Source organism: Chiloscyllium plagiosum, unplaced genomic scaffold (genome assembly GCF_037043375.1).
Source record: "Chiloscyllium plagiosum isolate Xiang-an unplaced genomic scaffold, Cpla_swu_hap1 HiC_scaffold_26, whole genome shotgun sequence".
Lineage (NCBI taxonomy): Eukaryota > Metazoa > Chordata > Chondrichthyes > Orectolobiformes > Hemiscylliidae > Chiloscyllium > Chiloscyllium plagiosum.
The window spans coordinates 8,206,353-8,231,116 of NW_028270164.1; the positions used below are offsets into that span (position 1 = coordinate 8,206,353).

The window sequence follows — 24,764 nt, forward strand, 5'->3', positions numbered from 1 at the left end:
CTACTTTGTAACCATCCACTTCATCACTGGTGTCCTCCAATCAGAGTGTGTTTAATCTACAGAGTGTTCTGTCGCCACTCTCCAGCACCTCTCAGCCCCTGCCTTCTATTTAGTGATTGATTGTAGCTCTCATCACTAGACCCCTCCTTTTCTCCAAACAAACTGGCACTTTACTGCTACCATTGGTAAAGGATTCACCTCCTGACTCCCCAAAGCCTGTCCACCATCAAAAAGACACAGGTCAGGAGTGTGATAGAACATTCCCCACCTGCCAGGATTGGTCCAACCCAAAAAACATACAAGCAGCTCAATATTATCCAGTCCAAAGCAGCAAACTGGATCAAAAACTCATCCGCCACTTTAAACATTCACACTTCCCACCATTGATGCACAGTGGCAATAATATATGCCATCTACAAGATGCACTGTAGAAATTCACTGAGGCTCTTTGACAGCACCTCCAAATCCATGGCCTCTACCATGTAGAAGGACAAGGTTAGCAGATGCATGGGAACACTACCATTTGCAAGTTTCCCTCCAATCTACCAACCTTCGTGACTTGGAAATATATCATCATTCCTTCAGTGTCGCTGTGTCAAACTCCTGAAATTCCCTCTCTAACAGCACTGTTGCTCCAGCTTCACCACATGGACTACAGTGGTTCAAGAAGGCAGTTCACCACCATCTTCTCTGCTTACATTTTTTTTGTTATTCATTCACAGGCTGAGGGCAACACAGACCAGGCCAGTATTTACTGTCCATTATTAATAGCCCAGAGGGTGGTTAAGAGTCAACCATATTATTGCTAGTCACATGAGGGCCAGACCAGGTAAGGATGGTAGTTTCCTTTTCTAAAGGACTTCAGTGATCCAGATGGGTTTTTCTGACAAACTACAATGGATTCATGATCATCATTAGACTCTTAACTCCGGAATTTTTTTATGAGCTCAAATTCCACCATCTGCCATAATGGGATTTGAACCCAAGTCCCAGAACATGACCTGGTTCTCTGGATTAGCAGTCCAGTGATAATATCACTAGGCCACTACCTCCCCACAATTACTCTCCACAAATACCCTCCTCCTTTGCAATTAATAAATGCAGAATGGAAAGTTTACATAGGAGCTTTTCATTATAAACATGAACAAAGGAATATGTCCTTAGATTAGATTAGATTCCCTACAGTGTGGAAACAGGCCCTTCGGCCCAACAAGTCCACACCAACACTCCAAAGAGCAACCCACCCAAACCTATTCCCCGACATTCAACCCTGACTAATGCACCTAACACTACGGGCAATTTAGCACGGCCAATTCACCTAACCTACACATCTTTGGACTTAAAATGGATTTACTTCATCATACTCTAGTCCAATTATCTCCCATCCAGTAGGCTGACTTTAGCCACAGACCTCTCCAATCACATGCGAAAGAACAAATATGAACAAAAACTGAGCAGATTAAAAGACAATACACAACGACTGCATACCCTCTTGTTCCAGGAATGTATCTGGTTTGCATTTTAGCATTTAATTCAAAGTCAGGTCAGTGTTGGATAGTGTCCGTGTTGGATGAATTGTTTTCTGAATGCAACTATTATTAATCAGGTGAAAGGTCACTTGACTTAACATTAGAATCGGAACATTCTCAAACAGCCTGCACAGAAGCTCTTCAGCCACATTCTCAAACAGCCTGCACAGAAGCTCTTCAGCCACATTCTCAAACAGCCTAACCTGCAATCTTCTTCCCGACCTCTCCGCCCCCACCCCAGTCTGACCTATCACCCTCACCTTGACCTCTTTCCACCTATATCACATTTCCGACGCCCCTCCCTCAAGTCCCTCCTCCCTACCTTTTATCTTAGCCTGCTGGACAAACTTTCCTCATTCCTGAAGAAGGGCTTATGCCCGAAACGTCGATTCTCCTGTTCCCTGGATGCTGCCTGACCTGCTGCGCTTTTCCAGCAACACATTTCCAGCTCTGATCTCCAGCATCTGCAGACCTCACTTTCTCCTTAACATTAGAATCACCTTTCTACAAGATGGAGAGCTTTATTGTTAATATACATATAAAGGCTTGTGATTGTCCATCTCATTGATTGGTAGAAAGTAAGAACTGCCCTTCCTGATGAAGGGCTTATGCCTGAAACATTGACTCTCCTGCTTCTCGGGTGTTGCTGACCTGCTGTGCTTTTCCAGTGCCACACTTTTCACCTCGTTGAATGGATCTTCAGCTACCAACAGTACCTATTGGGGAAAAGGCTACAGGATTCCCCAGCCAGTCCAACGAAATGGGAGGAGACCTGGGCAGGATCATGGATTTGATCAAGTGCTGTGGCCAATGAGCCAATGTCTTTGGGCTGGAGAGGAGAAAGGCAACAGAATTGGCAAATGAAAGGCAGGAATTGGAAACCCCTGGGGCTTGGACATGAAAGGCAGAGATTGAGGTGGAACCAACAGAAGGATACGTTTAAACTAGATATTCCTGCAGCCAATAAAAGAGAGCTGGGCTGATGGAAATTGGGGGGTGGGGGAGGTAGCAACATTTAACAGTCACAAACCTTCCAAGGCACTAACCACACTTAGCAGGTGAATACTAATGACTATTACCTCATCACCACATGGGATGTAAGCACGGTTTATTTTAATTATCTTGCTGTTGTTTATTTGATGCTTATTTTTGTCAAGTAGAATAATGAGGATTGGGATATCAAAGGAAACGGATGTGAAACACAAATGCTGCCAAAAGCTTTTAGAATTCAAACACTGTTCTCTCTGCCCACCTCCCTTTGATCCTGAAGATTAACACTTGCATCATACAAAGCACAAAGCATTAACCCATTCAGTATTCTGGGTCAACCATTTTTCCAATTATGAATTGTAGGCTAAGATAGGCTAAGGTCCAGTGTATAGTGCATCATCTAGGTCAATAGAGTGAGAGAGATGATGAGAATCAAAAGGAGTGTTACATAAAGCCACGCTTGGAAAAGTGCATGGGGTAATAGGTGAAAGCAGGACTGACAACATTTTTTATTAATTCAGAATATAGGTAACACCCAGCAAGACCAACATTTATTGTCCATATCTAATTGACCATGAGCATCCTTGCTGACCCATTGCATTCCATGGGGTGTAGATACACACACTGTGCTGTTAGATATTGACGTTGTTCTAATTTTGACTCAGTGACAGGGAAGATATGTTGATATAGTTCCTAGTCAGGAGGTGTTTAATGTGTACATTGCCTTTAGAGAGTTCACCTTTAAGGATTCCCCATACTGTGTCCATACAATGTTTTGACTTTATCCAGCAGTTAGTCTACTTTGAGCCTGCAGGCTGCATCCACAAAAAACAGTGGTTTTGCTGAAACATCAGTTTCTTAACCTGCAATGTGTTCTACTGCTCTAAATAAACTAACCCACAGAGTTAATCAGTCCCTGACAAGTGTTTAACTATGAGATCATTATCATTAACATGATAATCTGTAGCTTGGAGGGCACCTTGCAGTTGGTGGTTTTCTCATGCACCTGTTGCCCTTGTCCTTCTCAGTGTCAGAGGTCATTAGTTTGGATGGAGCCGTGGTGAGTTGTTACAGTGTCATTTGTAGATGGTACTGCTACTCTATCAGTGCTGGATGGAGTGAATGTTGAAGATCGTGGGTAGACAGACCATCAAGTGGGCTGCTTTATCCTTGATGGTATCAAGCTTCTTGAGTGTTGTTGGAGCTGCACCCATCCAGGGCAAGTGGGGAATATTCCATCACACTCCTGACTTGTACTTTGTAGATGGTGGAGTGTCTTGGGGAGTCAGGAGACAAGTTATTTGCTAGATAACTCCCAATTTCTGACTGAGACAATCAAGAGCCTCCACAAATTCTGCAGATTTAATAGACAATGATCTAAAGTGGGTGAACTTGAGGACATGTTCAATGATGCTGCACCTTTCAATGCAGGTGGACACTGCTATAGAGTATGCAGTAGAACTTGAACTTTAGAGTCACAGCGTCATAGAGTTATATAACAAGGAAACAGACCCTTCGGTCCAACTCAATCATGCTTACCAGATAAACTAAACTAATCTAATCCCATTTGCCAGCATTTGGCTCATATCGGTCTAAACCCTTCCTATTCATATACCCATCCAGATGCCTTTTAAATATTGCAATTGTACCAGCCTCCACTACTTCCTTGAGCTGCTCACTCCATACACGCACAACCCTCTGTGTGAAACAGTTACCGCTAAAGTACCTTTTATATATTACCCCTGTCATCTTAAACCTATGCCCTCCAGTTTTGGACTCCTTACGCTGGGGGAAAAAACCACCCTATCCATGCCCCTCATGATTTTCTAAATCTCTATAAGGTCACCCCTCAGTCTCCGATGCTGCAGGGATGAAAGCCTCAAACTATTCAGCCTCTCCCTGTAGCTCAAACCCTCCAACCCCAGCAACGTCCTTGTAAATCTTTTCTGAACCCTTCCAACTTTAACAACATCTTTCCTACAGCAGGGAGACCAGAATTGACCACAATATTCTACAAGTGGCCTAATCAACATCCTGTACAGATGCAACATGACATCCTAACTCCTATACTCAACACACTGACCAATAAAGGTAAGTGTATCAAACACCTTCTTCACTACCCTGTCCACCTGTGACTCCATCTTCAGGGAACTATGAACCTGGACTCCAAAGGTCTCTTTATTCAGCAACATTCCCCAGGATGCTATCATTAAGTGTATAAGTCCTGCCTTGATTTGTCTTACCAAAATGCAATTCCCCTCATTTATCTAAATTAATCACCATCTGTCATTCCTCGGCCCGTCGGCCCATCTGATCAAGATCCCACTATACTCGGAGATAGCCTTCTTTACTGTCACTACACCACCAATTTTGGTATCATTGGAAACTTAATAACCATTCCTCCTATATTAGGCAGACAAGCAGAAGGCTGGAAGAACACAGCAAGCCAGATAGCATCAGGAGGTGCAGAAGGGTTACACCCGAAACATTGTCTACTTTGGATTCCAGCATCTGCAGTTTTTTTTTGCCTCATTCCTCCTATATTCACACCCAAACCATGTATACAGATGACAAAAGGCAGTGGATCCAGCACTGACCCTTTCAGCATCCCCACTGGTTACAGGCCTCCAATTTGAAAACAACCATCCACCACCACCCTCTGTCACCACTGACTGGGACTCAAACGCTGCTGGAATTCTACTGCCAAACAGTTGGGATTTAACACCTTCACTCGCTGAGGTGTGAGGGATTCCCATGGTGCTTATGTGGTTATATTAATTACAATATAAAACCATATTGGAGAATTAAGTGTGCTGCCAAATGGAGAAGGATAATGACATTGAGAGGCATTATTTTGTGGAATTCCTTGTGGTGAGGTGTTAATGTGAACTGCAAAGCTATAAAATGGATAAAGTTGAATTATCCTCCTTTATGACTTAGGGCTTGAGTTCCCTTCAAAATGAGATCAACAGCAAGGAACATTGAGAATAATGCAATATAAGTGGATAATTCAGTTTAACCATAAATAAAAACCCCACTAGATACCTTTCCAAACATTACCCAAATGACTTTGTAATCTCAGGCACAACATGAGGGATGTGGGCCACAGGAGAGGTCAGAATGGAGAAAAGTAATAAAAAATTGATGTCTTTTTTTGTAAAAGTGGTAGTGTGAGGATGTGAGGGTTTGGTAACATGGAACTAGGGTGGCACGGTGGCTCAGTGGTTAGCATTGATGCCTCACAGCGCCAGGGACCCAGGTTCAATTTCCGCCTCAGGCGATTGTCTGTGTGGAGTTTGCACATTCTCCCCGTGTCTGCGTGGGTTTCCTCCAGGTGCTCCGGTTTCCTCCCACAATCCAAAGATGTGCAGGTCAGGTGAATTGGCCATGCTAAATTGCCCATTGTGTTAGGTACCTTGGTCTGGGTGGGTTACTTTTCAGAGGGTTGGTGTGGACTTGTTGGGCCGAAGGGCCTGTTTCCATACTGTAAGAAATCTAATCTAAAATTTCCATTAAAAGCAGCAACTTGGTTTAAAGAGATTTGCAAAAGAAGCAAATGTATAGTGAGTGAAAACATAACAAGTGCCTGAATCTGGAATGTTACTGCGTAGATGTGTGGTGGAGGTAAGTTCATTTGAGGAATTCCAGAGGGCATCAGATGATTAGTTAAATAGAAACTAAGTGTAAGGGTATGGGCAAAAGGCAGGAGATAGACACTAAGTCATGATGAGAGTCAGTGCAAATATAATGGGCCAAATAGTCCCCTCCTGAACCATGACTACTCTGTGATTCTGTGATTTAAGGTACTGTTGGGTTTAGACATTGGATGTTTAACATTGCAGTTACTAGAGAAAGCACCAAGTATGTGCAAATTTCACAGCATGCCAGCGGGATAAGATTTGTGGTTGGTCTATACTCACATTTTATCACTGGAAGTCTCTGATGCACTTTCTGACTGTCTACATTGCACCATGCTGACAAAGCATTTTCAACACATTTGAAAGCAGAACATCAGAATGACATAAAGAAAGAAGGCATCAGTTTATAATAGTGTGTTTTACAACTCAGAACATCCAAAAGCACTTTACAATGCCTGAATTATCCTTTCAATGTGTAACAACAATTGTACTGCAGGAAGTGTGGGAACTTAACTTTCACACAGCAAACTCTTGCGAACAGCCACAAGATAAGGACCAGATAATCTATTTCAATGATATTGGGTGAAAGATAAGTTTTAATCAGGATAGCATAGAGACCTTCCCTGCACTTCTTCTTTTATTGTGGTAGTGAGATCATTTATGTGCAGATGATTCCACCCACAGACTCTAGATAATGTCAAAACGATGCTGCATTAAACTGAAGCATGGGGAAAGGTAATGACAAGTCCTGCCTGAATCTTGAGTTTATGCCTCATTATGTCTGCTTCATTAATTCTTCTCTGTTAATGTTTTGCTTGCCTGAGGCTTAATTGTGATTGCCTCAATTTTGATGAGTTAATTATTTTTGGTGAAATCACATGAAGATTGAAGCTCTGGTAAAAGCTGTCATGGGAATGAATCTTGGTAATGGCAGATGTGGAATTGGGGGTGGGGGAAGTGATGGGGGAAATGATGTTAAAGAAGACCTTTACCAGGCAATGTTGGAAAAGAGAGAAGCAAAAAATATTGTGTTGTGAACGCAGCCACAAGAATGTAGCTGCATCAACAATATCTGTCTGTGTTTACCAGATATGATCTGGTACAGTAAAAACATAAATGGGTCAGTTGTAACCCTTCAGAGGGAAGAGACACTCTGCCTCTTCCCTCTTAACAGCATCTTAAAATGAGATACAGGCTTTTGAGGAGCAAGTTCAAGATTTTTTTGGCACAAAAGTAATCTGGAAAATTCTGCGTCAAAAGTTTGTGAGCTTTGAAAACTGAGATGGGTAGATTTTTGGTGAGTCATAGAGTCATAGAGATGTACAGCATGGAAACAGACCCTTCGGTCCAACCCATCCATGCCGACCAGATATCCCAACCCAATCCAGTCCCACCTGCCAGCACCCAGCCCATATCCCTCCAAACCTTTCCTATTCATATACCCATCCAAATGCCTTGAAATGTTACAATTGTACCAGCCTCCACCACCTCCTCTGGCAGCTCATTCCATACACGTACCCCCTCTGCGTGAAAAAGTTGCCCCTTAGGTCTCTTTTATATCTTTCCCCTCTCACCCTAAACCTATGCCCTCTAGTTCTGGACTCCCCGACCCCAGGGAAAAGACTTTGTCCATTTACCCTATCCATGCCCCTCATAATTTTGTAAACCTCTACAAGGTCATCCCTCAGCCTCTGCGCTCCAGGGAAAACAGCCCCAGCCTGTTCAGCCTCTCCCAATAGCTCAAATCCTCCAACCCTGGCAACATCCTTGTAAATCTTTCACCTCAATAAAATTGCATATTTTAATATTAAAAGCTTCTATTTTTCTACTGCCTTCTCAAATTAATTCCAAACGGTAATCCAGTGAATTTGCACTTCAATGTCTCAACACCTTTCCGGTAATGTAGAGCCCAAAACCACCTACAGCCTCCAACTGTAGTCTTAGTAATTGTGAATTACTATAGACTTTTACATTATGGCTGTCACAAAACTCAGGATTTGGTGAAAAGAAGGCTGATTGGAGATGATATGCAGAACAGTCAATTTTATCATTGAATGGTCAAGCAAGCTCAAGAAGCAGGCTAGCCTCCTCCAATTGTGTTGCGTTCTGGTTATGTAGTTGCTGGGGTCCTCTTTCTTGAAGATACTCCAAACATTTGGAGCAGCACGATGGCTCAGTGGTTAACACGGCTGCCTCATAGCACCAGGTTCCATACCTGCCTCGGGCAGCTGTCTGTGTGGGGTTTGTACATTCTCCCCGTGTCTGTGTGTGGGTTTCCTCCCAAAGATGTGCAGGTTAGGTGGATTGGACATGAGAAATGCAGGGTTACAGGGATGGTGGATGGGGGTGGGATGCTTTTTGGAGGGGTGTTGTGGGCTAAATGGCTTATTCTATGATTTCTCCTTTTTGTGTTTCGATCATGAGTGTGAGCTAGGCAGTGTGCTTTTAAAGCTGACAAGTTCGATACTGCCTGCCCTGGTATAAAGACAAATAGCTCCCAACAGGGATTTTGCCTTCTTGCCCTCCCCACTGAAAGCCCTAAGATAAATAGGAGCAGGGTGAGACATCATGACCTCTCAAATCTGTTGCAACATTCAATAAGATTGTCACCCACTTTCTACATCAGGACCACTGTCCTGTACTATCCCCACAGCCTTGATTTACTTAGTACCCAATAATCAGTCTTCAATATGGTAAATGACTGAGTACTCACAGTGTTCTTGGGTAGAGAATTCCAAAGATTCACTACCAGTGAGTGAAGGGATTTCTACCTACCCTGATGTGACTAGCTAACCGAGCTCAGCAGAAGAATAGGTCTCAGATCATCATGGATCATATGCCCCACAAAGAGGCATCACAGGAGAACCTCTGCTCCTGAAACATATACAACCAAATATCAGTGACAAAGAATTCAATTCAAGCTGAGGTCTTGCCAAAGTTATACTCAACTTCTCTGGCCTGTAAATGCAGAATCTCACTTTCATTGTTTTCAACTGTTTAGTAGCTCCACTGACTGAAAAAGGAATTTTAGTTACATTACAGGCTAGTGAGACTTGACTATTCAACAGGATAATGACCAGTCAGTCTTCAATCTTAAAAAGGTATTGGCCAGTCTGTAAACTCCAGGTTATTGACCAGTCAGTCCATAATCTAACTAATCGATCTGTCAGTAAACTTTAGGCTACTAATCGGTCAGTCCATAAACCAGAAGTATACTGACCAGTCAGTCAGTAATCTAATAATGTACAACTAGTCAGTTGGTAATGTAACAGCATTTTGGCTGGTCCATCAGTAATATAACTCTATACTGACTAGTCAGTTAGTTATCTAACAGTATACAGACCAGTCAGTAATCTATTAGTATACTGACCAGATGGTCAATAATCTAGCAGTATAGTGACTGGTCAGTCAGTAATCTAACAATACACTGACCAGTCAGTGTCAATAATTTAACTTTGCACTGGGTAGTCAGTCTAACAGGATTCTCAGCTACTCACCATCATTCCTCCTGTTCTTTATCTGGTTGGTGATTTGTTCCTGAAACTCCGCAAGTGACTCTTCAATAGTTTCCGTCCGATGAGCTGACAGTGAGAAACGGCGCTTAAACTTCTTCATTTCACTTATTTTAATTTCAGGTGATGGAGCTGGAAGAAAGAAGTGGGTCTGTGAGAGCTGAGGAAATACTTCCCCATCACCTGTAATGAAACTTCATGGCCATAAAACTGATTTGCAAATTAAATTATTCCAACACAATTCAGGTGTGGAGGTTTCCGAAAATCTAAGGTGAAAACTTGATTGTGTTCTGCATTACATTTTAGTAACAACTTTGTCATACAAAAGCAGAAGATTTCTAAACTGGAAAAGGAAATGAAGGAATTGGAGGGAGTCATTCCATTTTTCCTACCCCTGCCCCTGTGATCATCATCAGTGGGTGGCACGGTGGCACAGTGGTTAGCACTGCTGCCTCACAGCGCCAGAGACCCAGGTTCAATTCCCGCCTCAGGCGACTGACTGTGTGGAGTTTGCACATTCTCCCCGTGTCTGCGTGGGTTTCCTCCGGGTGCTCCGGTTTCCTCCCACAGTCCAAAGATGTGCAGGTCAGGTGAATTGGCCATGTTAAATTGCCCGTAGTGTTAGGTAAGGGGTAAATGTAGGGGTATGGGTGGGTTGCGCTTCAGCGGGGCAGTGTGGACTTGTTGGGCTGAAGGGCCTGTTTCCACACTGTAAGTAATCTAATCTAATCATTAGATTGAATTCAGATCCCAGTTGTGAGAGATTCACTGTATTCGAAGGTCATTGAAGCAACTGGAGATCTGTAACCTCTCAAACAACATCAAGCAGATATAAACAGGCTCATAATGTGGGCAGAAAGTTGACAGACGCAGTTTAATAAGAATAATTTGTTAGGCAATCTGTTTTAGAATAAAACGAGAGGAATATCCCAGTTCTGAAGAGGGGTCACTCGACCCAAAACATTAACTTCGATTTCTGTTCACAGAAGCTGCCAGACCTGCTGAGCTTTTCTAGCAATTTCAGTTTTAGTTTCTAATTTACAGCATCTGTAATTCTTTTGGTTTTTGAGGGGTGTACACTCCACGGATAAAAGCTGAAGAGTTGATTGAACACAGGCCGAGGATTCAAATACTTTTGTTGTAAAACGTAAGCCTAAGATCGCTGGATAATACTCTCACTTCCAAGTCAGAAGGTCAGAATTTCAAGTCCCACTCCAGAGATGCGAACCCAAAATCTCAGCTGACACTCCAAATTAGTAATGAAGAAATGCTACTTTGTCAAAAGTGCCATTTTTCAAATGAGATTTCAAACCATTTGCCTGTCAGGTGGGTACAAAATGACCCAAGTTTATTCAAAGAAGAGCAAGGGAGATATTCCCAGCATGATGGACTAACATTAATCCCTCAATAAGCATCAGGAAAATAGATTGTCTGGTCATTATCACATAGGTACTTGGTGGAACTTGCTGAGTGCAAATTGGCAGCTGTGTTCCCTGCATTACAACATGACCGTATTTCCGAAGTGTTTTGTTAGCATTAAAGAATGTTGGTACCTCCTGAGGTCATGAAAGGCACTACACAAATGTAAATCATTCTTTCTTTAATCAGGGAGATTGTTGTTTATAATAGCAGGATGCGATTTGAAAGGGCAGCAAGATTAAATCAGTAATTTTCCAGATCACAGCTGCTGTGACAAGGTTTAGATTCACAATTATGTGCTTTCATAGGCCAAGTGTCAAATTATTAGCATATGATCTCTGCACAGTTTAACACTGCCTCAGAGATCAACACAATCACAACATTTGTTCACGAAAGAGAAAAAGCAAAGCTACTGCAAAGCGAGGTGAAGGAACTGTCTTATCATGACATGTTTAAAGGGACCATGCTGCCAAAGAAGTAACAGCAATATTTAATGTAGACAATAGCCAAGGTGCTGCAGAGATGTGCGAGGGTAAATGGATACAGAAAAAAGAAACATACAAGCCTTTGGAGGACTGAAGTAGGTCCAAAGAATGAGAGGGAGGTGGAAAAGCTTAGGGAGAGAATGTCTAAGCCATGAATGCTGTGGAAAAAGACTATTGTCCACGGTTAGGATGTAGGGCTGGAGGTTATGGAGATGGATTAGAGTGGGGCAAAGGAATCAGTTAATTTTGGACTGACTGTGCACATCTGTTGAGTAAGAAAGTCCAAGTCTTTAGTTTCCACAAATCTGATTTAGTTTGTAATCAACATTAATCTAACATCTACAGTTTAATTTTTGCAGTTGCCAGCCTTTAGTGGTGTTCCCTCAATGGTTCTCGTGAAAAAGCAATTTAATTAAGAACCAACTGAAACTGGATCCTGATTAAATAATTCAGGTAGACCTGTTGTGTTGGGAGTGTACATAAGTAGCCAAATTAGTGTGACTTAGTTCTTGAGAGTACAAATTACAATTCAATGCTAGAGTTGAACATTTCAAGGAGTTGAGCAGAGAAAGAAAGGAGGACGTGTTTGTTGCTTTCCCTGAAACAAAGCTGCGAATTGGTGAACAGATTTGTATTTCTAGTTTTTAAGGTAAAAATGAGGTCTTCAGTTTGTATTTTGGCTTCCAGTTTTTTTTTCTTTTTCTTAAAATTAGCTTGTTAGTTATAGATTGATGATAGCATTAACAAAATGATACAGTCTAAAGATGGGGATTTCTTCAAATGTAAATAACATGGATAATAAAGTAAATAATAAATTAATTTTTATTATTAATTAATTCACCACGATGTTGCCTAGGATGGAAAGTCTCAATGATGAGGAGAGACTGGACAGGCTTCGTTTCTTTGCCCTGAAGCAGAAGAGGTTGAAAAGAATCTGATTGAGGTATATAAAATTGTGAGAGACATAGACAGGGCTGATGGTGAGAATTTCTTCCCAATGGCTGACATGTCTAAGACCGGAGGGCATAAGTTTAAGATGAAGAGTAAGTGGTTTAGAGGAGATCTCTACAGTAAATGAATTATCATACCCAAAGGCCTGTGTTTGTGCAGCTATATACCCCGGAATACTTAGTTCCCAGCTTTGATTTCCTTATAACCATGTCTCTGTAATAACTGTGAGATCATACCCAAAAACCTGTACTTGTGCAGCTCTTATAGCACAAGAAAAAATGTTTGGCTCAGTGGTTAGCACTGTAGCCTCACAGCGCCAGAGACCCAGGTTTGATTCCGGCCTCGGGCGACAGTCTGTGTGGAGTTTGCACATTTTCCCCGTATCTGCGTGGATTTCCTCTGGCTGCTCTGATTTCCTCCCAGAATCCAAAGATGTGCAGGTCAGGTGGATTGGCTGTGATAAATTGCCCTTAGTGCTAGGTGCATTAGTCAGAGGGAATTGGGTCTGGGTGGGTTACTGTTCGGAAAGTCAATATAGACGTATTGGGCCAAATGGCCTGTTTCCACACTGTAGGTAATCTAATCAGCTTGAGAGTGTTAGAAATATGGAAGGTGCTACCTGAAATGTGGTGGAGGAAGGTACTTTCACAACATTGAAGAAGCATCTGGGTGAGCATCTAAAAAATCGGGGTACAGTAGGTTATTGATCAATTGCAGAAAAATGGAATTAGTGTACGTTGGTGTTTGTTGGTTGGAATAGATGTGGTGGGCTGAAGAGCCTGTTTCTATGTAATCGACACCAAGAATTAAATATGGTAGAGATGGCAGGACAAATTACGTTGCAGCATATGGGAGCTGATAGACACCAGGGTGATCCAGGCCAAGCACATCTGTTTGCAGCTTGAGGAACTTTGGATCCACATTGAGGAGCTGGAATCTGAGCTGCAGAAATTGCGCCACATCAGGGAGAGGGAAAGTTTACATGAACATTTTACTCCAGTCTCACTTCCCCTTCCCACACTAGATCATTCAAAATTGGTCTGCGATCAGGGAAGGGAGAGTAGGACTGCAGGTAAGGTAGATATGAGAACCCAAGGGGAATTCTCACACGGCATCAGCCCTTGCAATTATCCAACATTTAACAGATTTTTTCAAGCTGTGTGGATGTGAGTAAGGACTGCAGGAAGGAAAAATCATGACAATTTATAGGAACAGAACAATTAGGGAATAGATACTGTTCTCTGTGTCTGTGAGTGGGAGTCCCGAAGGCTATGTTATCTGGCCAGTGCCAGGGTTAAGGATATCTCCCTTGAGCTGGAGATGAACTTGGAAATGGAGTGGAGAGATCCAATCAATGATAGGAGTGAATAGCATGTTTTGCTGAAGACTTTGAACAGCTGGGTGCTAAACTAAAAAGCATAACCTCCAGTGTAATAGTCCTCAGAGCACTACCTGCTTAGTTGTACAAAACAAAAATATATGAGACCACTGCAGCTATGTGAATAATGATACCCAGAGTTAGACAGAAAGGACAGAATGTACAAAATGAAAAGACAATTCAGCAAATAGGGCAAAGAAGGAAAAATAGTAAAATGGCAAAATTAATGGCTTTTTACTTAAATGTACATTGTATTTTGAAACATAATAAATAGATTATCATACCCAAATATAGCTGTATTTGTGCAGCTATATACCCCTGAATACTTAGTTCCCAGCTTGGATTTCCTTGTAACTATGTATCTGTAATAACTGTGAGATCATGCCCAAAAACCTGCATTTGTGCAGCTCTTACAGTTATTATAGAGACCTGGTTCCAAGAAAAATCAAAGCTGGGAACTAAGTATTCCGGGGTATGTAATTTTTCAGTCAGAAAGTTAGGAAGAGAAAGGTGCTGGGATAACTTTGTTAATTACAAGATGGAAGAACTAAGATAGCAAGAGATGTTCTTGGATTGGATGATGTGGAATCCGTTTGGGTGGAGGTAAGAAAAAAACAAAAAGAAGATGACATTGATTGGAGTAGTCTACAGGGCTCCTAACACTGACTATTCTGTGGGACAGAGAATAAATCAAGAGATAGTGAGGGGATGTAAAAAAGGCAGTGCATTAATCATGCATGTATTTAACCTTCATGTTGATTGGGAAAAACAAGTTGGCAGAAGAAACACAGGAACAGGAGTAGGTCATTCAGCCTCTCAGGCTGTTCCGCCATTCAATGAAAGCATGACTGGTCTGCAGCCTAATTCCATATACCTGCTTTTGCCCCATCTCTCTCAGTACCTTTGTTCAACAAAAATTTGTCTATCTTAGAATTAAAGTTAATAACTAATCCAGTGTCCATTTGCATTTGTGGTAGGAATTTTCAAACATCTGTGACCCTTTGTTTGTAGAAGTGCTTCCTAACGTCTCTCCTGAATGATATGGCATTTATTCTCAGATACTGCCCCTAGTTTGAGAATATCCAACCAGTGGAAATAGTTATCCACTCTGTCTTTCCTTGTTAATATCTTGAAGACTTTGATCAGGTCACCATGAAGAAGAAGCTGAAAATGTGTTGCTGGAAAAGCGCAGCAGGTCAGGCAGCATCCAAGGAGCAGGAGAATCGACGTTTCAGGCATAAGCCCTTCTTCAGGCTTATGCCCGAAACGTCGATTCACCTGCTCCTTGGATGCTGCCTGACCTGCTGCACTTTTCCAGCAACACATTTTCAGCTCTGATCTCCAGCATCTGCAGCCCTCACTTTCTCACCATGAGGACGAAGTCAAAGATTATATTCAGGACAGTTATCCAGGACAATATGTTGTGGGGCATCCAACTAAACAGCAGGCTATTTTAGATTTAATGTGAATTGTGCAATGAGGCAGGTTTAATAAATTATCTCATTGTAAAAGATCCCATAGGAAACAGTGATCATAATGTGGTGGAACTTAAAAATGAGTTTAAGAATGAAAAACCTGGCTAGGAAACAACAGAACTAAATTTAAATAAGAATAATTACAAAAGAATAAGGGCAGATTTGGCTGGAGTGGACTAAGAGAAACAAAGTAGAAAATTTAGATGACAATGGCAGACATTTAAGAAAATAGCCCTTGAATGGAATCGTGCCTGGAGTGTGTTGCCAGCGGAGGTGGTAAGGGTGGGAACGATAGCATCATTTAAGATATATCTAGACAGATACATGAATGGGCAGAGAGCAAAGGTATACAGATCCTTAGAAAATAGGCAGCAAGTTTAGATAGAAGGTCTGGATCAGCACAGGCTTAGAGGGCCGAAGGGCCTGTTCCTGTGTGCTGTAAGGTTCTTTGTTCTTTGACACAATGGACTGAATGGCCTCCTTCTGTGCTGTAAATCTCACTATATGTGCACATTTATAAGCCAGGACACCTGATACTATGCAAAAAAAACCCCAACTTAGCTCCATCATTTAAGCTGACTTATTTATCAAGGTGAGGGATAGATATTTCTAGTCAAACTGTTCAGGCACTTTATGACACGTGTCTGGAGCAGGTGGAATAAACACAGACCTTCAAGCCTAGAGGTAGGGATGCGAACAAGGTGTCACAAGAGCTTTTCGCACTGATGGGTATTGATGGCCACTGTTCCAGCCACCAATTAAATCTGCACTTCTCTATTATACTGGCATGTTCAGTGACTATCAGACACAACAGCTTACATTTATATAAGAGCCATAATGACCCGTGGTGCTTCACGTGAGTTTTTACAGCATTTTCCTAAAGAGTTGGACTAATTAGGTCAATTGTGCATTAGTGCATTCTTATCACTTAAATGAAAGGCATAGCAAGTGTCAGTGACAATTCAAAAATGAGAAATTACAAGTACTTAAAAAATGGACTTTGTTTGAAAGACAATGACATGATTCTCTTCTTTATTCTTGCATGGGATGAGGAACCATTGGGGTGGCATGGTGGCTCAGTGGTTAGCACTGCTACCTCACAGCAGCAGGGACCCGGGTTCATTTCCATCCTCGGGTGACTGTCTACGGGGAGTTTGCACATTGTCTTCGTGTCTGTGTGGGTTTCCTCCAGGTGCACCAGCTTCCTCCCACAGTCCAAAGATGTGCAGTTTAGGTGAATTGCCCATAGTGTCCAGGGATGTGTGGGTTAGCGATGGGAAATGCAGGGTTACAGGGATGGAGATGGGTCTGGGTGGAATGCTCGTCTGAGAGTTAGCGTGGGCTCAATGGGCCACACAGCCTGCTTCCACACTGGAAGGATCCTAAGAATTCCCTTTGACTGAGTGACTGCCCAATTCTGTCAGAGGACAATTGAGAGTCAAGCATTTTGCTGTAGGCCTGGAGTCACATGGGGGTCAGACTGGGTAAGGACTGCAGTTTGTCTTCCCTGAAGGACTTACAGGGCCAAATCGGTTTACTTTTCTTTAAATTTTATCAAATAGTACAAAATACAAACAAACAATTAACACTGAACAATAAGCAGCGATTTACAAGAAACAGCACTTTACAGGGAAAAGGGGCATAAGGCCAAACCCTAAACCCCACCGTACAACCAGTTCACAGGGAAATGGGGATGAACTCCAAATCCCATCTTATCTTATCAAAAAGGAAACAGTAAACCCAAATACATACAAAACAGTCCGACGAACCGGAGTGTATCCATCATAACACCCCAGGCAACACAACAAACCACACACCCCTCCCACCTTCCAGCCACAAGCCAGCCCACCCTTACTCCCGTCCCGACTCTCGGTCTGACCCATGCCCCTTCCAGCTCTCGGTCCGCCCCATGCCCCTTCCGGCTCTCGGTCAGCCCCATGCCCCTTCCGGCTCTCGGTCAGCCCCATGCCCCTTCCGGCTCTCGGTCTGCCCCATGCCCATCCCGACTCTCGGTCTGCCCCTACGCTCGTCCCAGTTCTCGGCCCGTCCCACGCCCTTCCGACTCTCGGTCTGCCCCATGTCCCTTCCAGCTCTCAGTCTGCCCTATACCCCTTCCAACTCTCGGTCTGACCCATACCCCTTCCAGCTCTCGGACACCTCCAGCCACCTCAAGAACAGCCTGAATGGGTTTACTTGTTCACATGGAGACTAGTTTATTGCCAAAATACTGTGTCAGTGATGTAAAACACTTGAAGTCTTTGGCTTCTTAGGACGTGAGATTTCATGGTAATATTTATAGATTTCTTGATTCACTTCCTCATTGGTTATTCTTTTCCCAGCTTCATGTTGAATGCAGCACTGAGCCTGAGGAAATATTGGTTGTCATGGGTTTGATGGTCAGTGGGAGAGAGATTGAGACAGTGAGAGACAGAGCTTTCATTTGTTCAAAAGGCCCCAGATCAAACAGTCAGCGCTGTTTTCATTAAAGGTAAAGAAAAGGCACTTTGCTGAGCTGTTAGTTGAAGCAATTTGCAGAAAATATTTTTGCATTTTCTAAACAGCTGCTAGACAAGAGAACAGACCCACAGAATGCCTTTGATCTCCAGCACGGAAAGCCAATGCAAGATGTAGTGTCTTTACTTGAAACATGCGCCTGCTTTTTCTCTTTACAGATGCTGATTGTGTATTCTTAACATTTTCTGCTTTCACTTGAGAACAACATCAATTTCTGCTCTTTGCCTCACGTTAACAACCATGCTTTCAGTTTCCAGGCGCTAAGCTCCAGAATTCCTTGTCTAAAACTTTCCATGACCCTTCTGTCTTAATCAGCTCCCATCCACCACCATCACTCCCTGCACCGCCAACTCTCCATGACAGCACTGTGCACCGTCTTCAAGTTGCACTACAGTATCTCACCAAACCTCCTTTGACACCAGCTTCCAAACCCTCAGCCTCTACCCCAGAAAGGACGAGGACTTCAGATACATGGGAACACCATCAAGTTCCTATCCAAGACACACACTATCCTGACTTGGAACTATCCTGGAACTCCCTCTCTACAATGCTGTGGGCTGGGGAGAAGGGTGAAATCTAATTGTTACAATATTTGAAGATGAATTAAGAGTGTTTTCCTCAAGTACCAGCTAATATTTATTCTTTAATTGGCATCACCAAAACAGACAAATTGTTTACTTACCTCTTGCCATGAGACCTTGCTGTGCAAAAACTGGATGAGGTCCATATTCAATGAGGTGGATGCTTCAGAAACTAATTATTTGGCCATGGAGCATATTTGGATAATTCAATGGACATGAAGTTTTTAATATAATGATTGTGCGGTGGTCTTTTATACAACCACTTATGCAAATAAACAGGATCTTGTTATAATGTTGCATCTGAGAAAACTGAACCACCGACAATATAACACTCCACTGGAACAAGACCTTAACTTTGTTCCCAGGTCCTGGACTGTAGCACTTAAACCTATGAGCTTTTAATTCAAAGATGGCTGTTATCACTTGAAGAATATCACTGGGACAAGCTATTGCAGGGTTGCCAATATCTACGGGATACCTTGGTCAGTCCTGGTGCCTGCCTGAGTGACTTGTGAAATCTCTAAGCTGAACTTGCCCTAATACTCATTTCGTTTTAACCCAGGTGATGAAATGTCTGAAAATGAACCCTCCAGCTCAGCGAGCAAACCTACACCCAGGTCTTGACCCAATCCAGACCTAATGCACTATCTCAACTGATTTAACCTACCTTCTGCATGGATGATGGTCTTTTTTAAAATTTAGTGCTAGAATAGTAAAGATATCACTGGACTCTTCACTCACACCTGATTGTATCACTACGCCACCAATGAGTCAGGAAGGGGGCGGCCCATCTGAGACTAACAAAGGATGAGCAAAACTCCAGCTTTGCTAGTGATACTCACATCTCAAAGATTATTAATTTTCTTTCCAAAATCATACAAGGAACAACAGTAGGTCACTCAGCCCTTCAAGCTCTGCCATTTGTAAGATCTTGGCTAATTACTTTACAATATTTATTCAAGGGTTGGCACAGGCATTTGTACATTAATTCACTTGTTTCACATTAACATTGTTTGTTTTGACCTGAGGTAAAAGAAATAGGGGGAAGTAAAGGTCAATTGGCCCTTCAAGCTTCGAGGTAAAAACAATGACCGCAGATGCTGGAAACCAGAGTCTAGATTAGAATGGTGCTGGAGATGCACAGCAGTTCAGGCAGCATCCGAGGAGCAGGAAAATCGACATTTCGGGCAGAAGCCCTTCATCAGGAATAGCTCTATTGTCTACCCAGGTGGATTCAAAGTCGGAAGCCATTGAAATTCAATTGAGAGGCTCCTCAAACTTTCTGCAACATTCAAGAAGATCAGGACTGATTTGATTGTGACCTCAATTCCAATCTTACTGATTAAACAATTGCTAATGGAGGATCTCAACCAATTCATTAGCTGAATCCTTTGACTGTCAACCTATTCTATTCTAAAATCATCAGACTTTTGTGGGTTAACAGCTCTCAGTGGGTCTATAACAGAAACAATTCATGGTTCACAGAAACTCACCAAATCAAAATAACAATGTCCAGGGTGATGCTAAACCCCAGCTCCTGCAGTGCCCACTGGTCTCAAAAGGCCTCTATTGTACCAGTGGGCAACACATGCCTCCTTTTGGTTCTATGCTCTCCAGTTTTTATCTTTCCCATAAATGATATGTATTTTTTTTCTCTTCAGTTGCATCAAATTCTTTCATTATCTTAAAGATTTCTGGCAGGTCATCCCTGTGTCTTCTCCTTTCTGATGAAGGAAAGTAGGAAAAGATGCATGGTGAACACAGAATCTGACATGGTCTAGATGGGCCAAATGGCTTTTTTTTGTGTTGTTGTCTTGTTGTAACTTGATGAAACTATTTCCATTACAAACTCTTATTCCTTTCTCCCTCATCTGCTTGTCTAGCTTTCTCTTAAATGCAATCTGTGCTGTTTGCCTCAACAATTCTTTGTGTTAGCAAGTTCCACATTTCATCAACACTTTCCCTAACACTTGTTTTGTCATATAAGCAGCTCGACAGTTTTAGTAAGATTGTCTCATCGACAAGCTGCCACCTGCTTTATTTTCTCTCTGCTATATTAAGTAAGTGCAGCCCAGGTTTAATAATGAGACCTCATTTTAATAAATTGCTTAATGTGTTCAGTGAAGAATGCAAAACATGCCCAATACTTTGTCTGAGAGTTCAGAAGTTGGGGAAGAAAGATAGATAAGAATTGCAGGAGGCCATTCAGTCCTCTGGAACTATTCCATCATTCAATCAAATCATGGCTGATCTTCATCACAACTTCAAATCCCGGGATGACCCTACCCAACAAGAATCTAGCAAACTATGTTTTGAAAATTTCAGGTAATCCATTACCCATGCTTTCAATTAGTTTCTACAGGCTGAACTGTTCTCCAGAGTTAGTGGCAAAGCAGCATTCACAAAATCACAATGAGAAGCTGAATGTTGTGCAGCACATTATGGATGTAGTATAACTGGAAGCAGTACACAAGAGTTAATCCATTCATGTCAGGCTATCATCCATGGTTAATTCCAGACTGGGACAACTATTGCTCTTTCTGGAAATGGAACAATATATACAAATAGATCATACGAACCTTCTCTTGTATTTTGTCTATCAGAAAACAGTCAGAAAGGTACTTCCTCTGAATGAAGCATTATGTGTCAACTGTTTGAACACCTAACTTCCATTAATTTCAATTTTCCTCATTATTTTTTAGTTGGCTAATGCAAAAACTGGAGACCAGTAACCCACCCTTGCGGCTTACTCTCACTAAGGTTTTTGATGTATTCCAACTCATCAGTCAATGTACCTTACTGCACAGTAGGATAATAAATGGAAATAATTGAATATCCTTCCTTGGGACCACCCACATTGAGTTATAGAGATGTACAGCACAGAATCAGACCCTTTGGTCCAAGTCGCTCATGCCGACCAGATATCCTAAAGTAATCTAGTCCTATTTACCAGCATTTGGTCCATATCCCTCTAAACCCTCTAGACCCATCCAGAAGCTGTTTAAATATTGCAGTTGTACCAAACTCCACCACTTCCTCTGGCAGCTCATTTAATTCATACACCACTCTCTGCATTAAAAGGCCACCCCTTCGATCCCTTCTAAATCTTTACCCTCTCACCTTAAACCTCTGCTCTCTAGGTTTGGACTCCCCTAATCTAGTCACCTTATCCATGCCCCTCATGATTTTATAAACATGGATAAGGCACCCCTCAGCCTCTGACACTCCAGGGAAAATAGCCCCAGCCTGTTCAGCCTCTCCCTATAGCTCAAACCCTCCAACCCTGGCAACATCCTCATAAATCTTTTCTGAACACTTAATAGCACAATACTAACTCATCACATGACAAACAGTCAGAAATCAAGTCACCAAATGCTGAAAACAATATTTGCCAGATCCTCCATTTTGTCTTTAGCTGTGGATCAATATGTAACTCTCTCTCAACTACAAGTCAGAAAATTATGGATCTAAATTCCATTCCAAAGACTTTGCACATGTTAGCTTGGCTGACACTCCCTGTATGGTTCTGCACTTTCAGGTGAGACATCTTACTGAGGTATAGTTACATTTCAGGTCGAAATGAGGAGGAATTTCTTCTCTCAAAGGGTAGTGAATCTGTGGAATCCATTACTGCAGAGACCTATCAAGGCTGGGTTGTTAAGTATATTAAAGGGCAAGATGGACGGATTTTTAATCTCAAAGGGAATCAAGAGTTCTGGGGAAAAGGTGGGAAAGTGGAGTTGAGGTTTATCAGATCTCATCAGCTGATGGTGGCTCAGTGGTTAGCACTGCTGCCTCACAGCACCAAGGACCCAGGTTCGATTCCAACCTCTGGCGACTGTCTGTGTGGAGTTTGCACATTCTCCCTGTGTCTGCGTGGGTTTCCTCTGGGTGCACTGGCTTCCTCCCACAATCCAAAGATGTGCAGGTCAGGTGAATTGGTCATCCTAAATTGCCCATAGAGTTAGGTGCATTAGTCAGAGGGAAATGGGTCTGGGTGGGTTACTCTTCGGAGGGTTGGCATGGACTGGTTGGGCTGAAGATTCTGTTTCCACACTGTAAGGAATCTAACCTAACACAGCAGCCTCAATGGGCTGAATGGACTACTTTTGCTCCTATGGCCTAACACTTCTGAAAATGTAAATGAATTTCTGAGAGTTTAATTTGGTTCCTGAACATTTAAGAACACACAGAGATTCTTCAAAAAAACCCTGCTAATTATATGAGTTATACTATTTCAAATTAATTGCTAAACGCTTGCCTGCTCCAGTAACACTAACAAATGTTAAAGGAACATGCTATGGATAGATATCAAAGCTTCAAACAAAATTCAATGCCAGTGAAATTGGGCAATTCAAGTGCAGAGTCTGTTTAAATATGTACTTTTTTAATATCAGTGTCTCCGGGCAAATTTGTCCTGCAATGATTGGCTGAATTTCTACCACAACAATGCCCGACAAAGCATTTTGATAGGTGAGTGAGTGCATTATCCCAGTGCTTCCCACAATTAGCAGAACTGCACAAAGGACATCCCAGCTCAAGGGAAGTTCACATGTTCTGCCCACAACTTGTGCTCACTGGCCATTCGAGCAAAGGAAAAGTGTTGGATTTTGGAGCAATTAACAAAAAACCCACTGATCGTGTGCGCTAATGAATTAATCAGGAAACAATTCCACTTGTCCCTGAATCGTGCAGTAACTGTTGTCAAAACTTAGCATCTATTCAGTTGTAACCATGGGAACATGAGGAGAGATGGAGGAAAGCCACCAGAATGGAATCTATTACAAAAGCAATACTGAACACACAAACCCAGGTCAATCAATCAGCTATAAACAGTGGTACCATCGCCACAAGTGACTGTCTGCTGAATACTGATCATCTAACAAGTGATGCTCTCCCTCAAGTCAGGTCAAGCACCAGTCTTTCTTCTTCATTTCTCCCCTCCAGACCCCCACCTGCTCCCCACAAAGAGAAAGGGAATGAGTAAATGCAACAATTCCTGAGTGTTCTGGCACACACCCCAGAGTGGTTGACATGAACATCCCCTCACTTCAAAATGCTTGAGCTTGTACACTTCAAACAATTCACTCTAGATTGGCAATCCCACTGAGAGTCAAGAGTGTAGTGCTGGAAAAGCACAGCAGGTCAGGCAGCAACCAAGGAGCTGGAGAGCAAGGCACAAATGTGGGTTGTTCATGGATCTTGAAATACTGCACTCCTCTGCACCTAAATTCAAAGGAGAAGTCAGAATAACTTTCTTTTCGTTGTACACATACATAGCTGGTCCCTGGATCATGGAATGATTTACATGGCTAATGAGGCAAAGGTAATTAAAAGGCTTTGAAAAAATATTTGAAAGTGAGTTCATGCATAAAGGGAGGGGATAACAAGATTAAGAATTGCAAGATACAAAAAATGTTTTCACTGGGAAAATGTCACTAAGGTGAAGAGAAAATAACCCCAAGGTGCTTCACTAGGCTGGAATGAGATAACTACAGACACCAAGTTGGGAAAGCATAAATATGTGGTATCAACTACAAATAAATACTGCAGGGTGTTAAAGAAAAGAGAAATATTTGCAATACTGTGGTGCATTTCTTAACTACAGCACATCATAGTGTGGCTTTCGAATGGCTTTGAAGTACAGCTATAGATCTCACAGAGGAATTGTGACAGCCCATCTGTGCAATGTGTTAAAAAGCAGAATTTGGATGAGCTCACAGTTGTGGCAAGCTTGGGATTGAAAAAGTCTGGCCAGGAGTGCACTTTTAATGACAATCACTCTGCCTCTCTAGCCCAGAAGGTCAGCAATTATAAACATAGACCTTCATTCTCTTAGGCTGGCCTACTGCAGATTTTAAAAATGTTGAAATTCTTTTAGTTTTTCTTTCCGTCTCTACCTCCCTCTTCATTGTCTAATCTTCCTTTCTCTCTCTGTATTTCTCTTTCCGGTAACTGGTATGAATCTAGTTTACCCTGTTTCATTCTGATTCCTCACATCCCATTGAATAAGGAAGGAGACTGCTGAACACATCGTTCACTGAGTTCCTAGACATCCCTAGCTGACTGTTATCAGCTCTCACTCCAGGCAACGGACTGGTCAAAGGAAAATACTCAGCTGATGGAACAAAGCCTAATGGTACACATTGCGAGTCCCAGCCCATTATCAAGAGAGGTAAGAGCTTTGTGGGAACAAACATCATCAGTGTCAGTAAATTATCCCAAAATCTCCACATTGATGTTAGTTTGGATGAGACTGGTTGTGAAACGTGCAAGCATTAGAGCAGAAATA

General features: G+C 42.3%; 1 protein-coding gene across 3 annotated transcripts in view; it reads right to left on the reverse strand.

The window, feature by feature from the left end:
* LOC122563048 (cyclin-dependent kinase 18-like) overlaps positions 1-24,764 on the reverse strand; it is a 150,525-nt gene that overhangs the window by 107,040 nt on the left and 18,721 nt on the right. For 2 of the 3 annotated variants that reach the window (XM_043716381.2, XM_043716382.2), the window contains exon 2: positions 9,655-9,801. The exons of the other annotated variant lie outside the window; for it this stretch is intronic. In XM_043716381.2, the coding sequence (XP_043572316.1) occupies positions 9,655-9,772 (118 nt within the window). In that variant the 5' untranslated portion in view covers positions 9,773-9,801. The remainder of the gene's footprint in view (positions 1-9,654; positions 9,802-24,764) is intronic. 3 annotated transcript variants of the gene reach the window in all.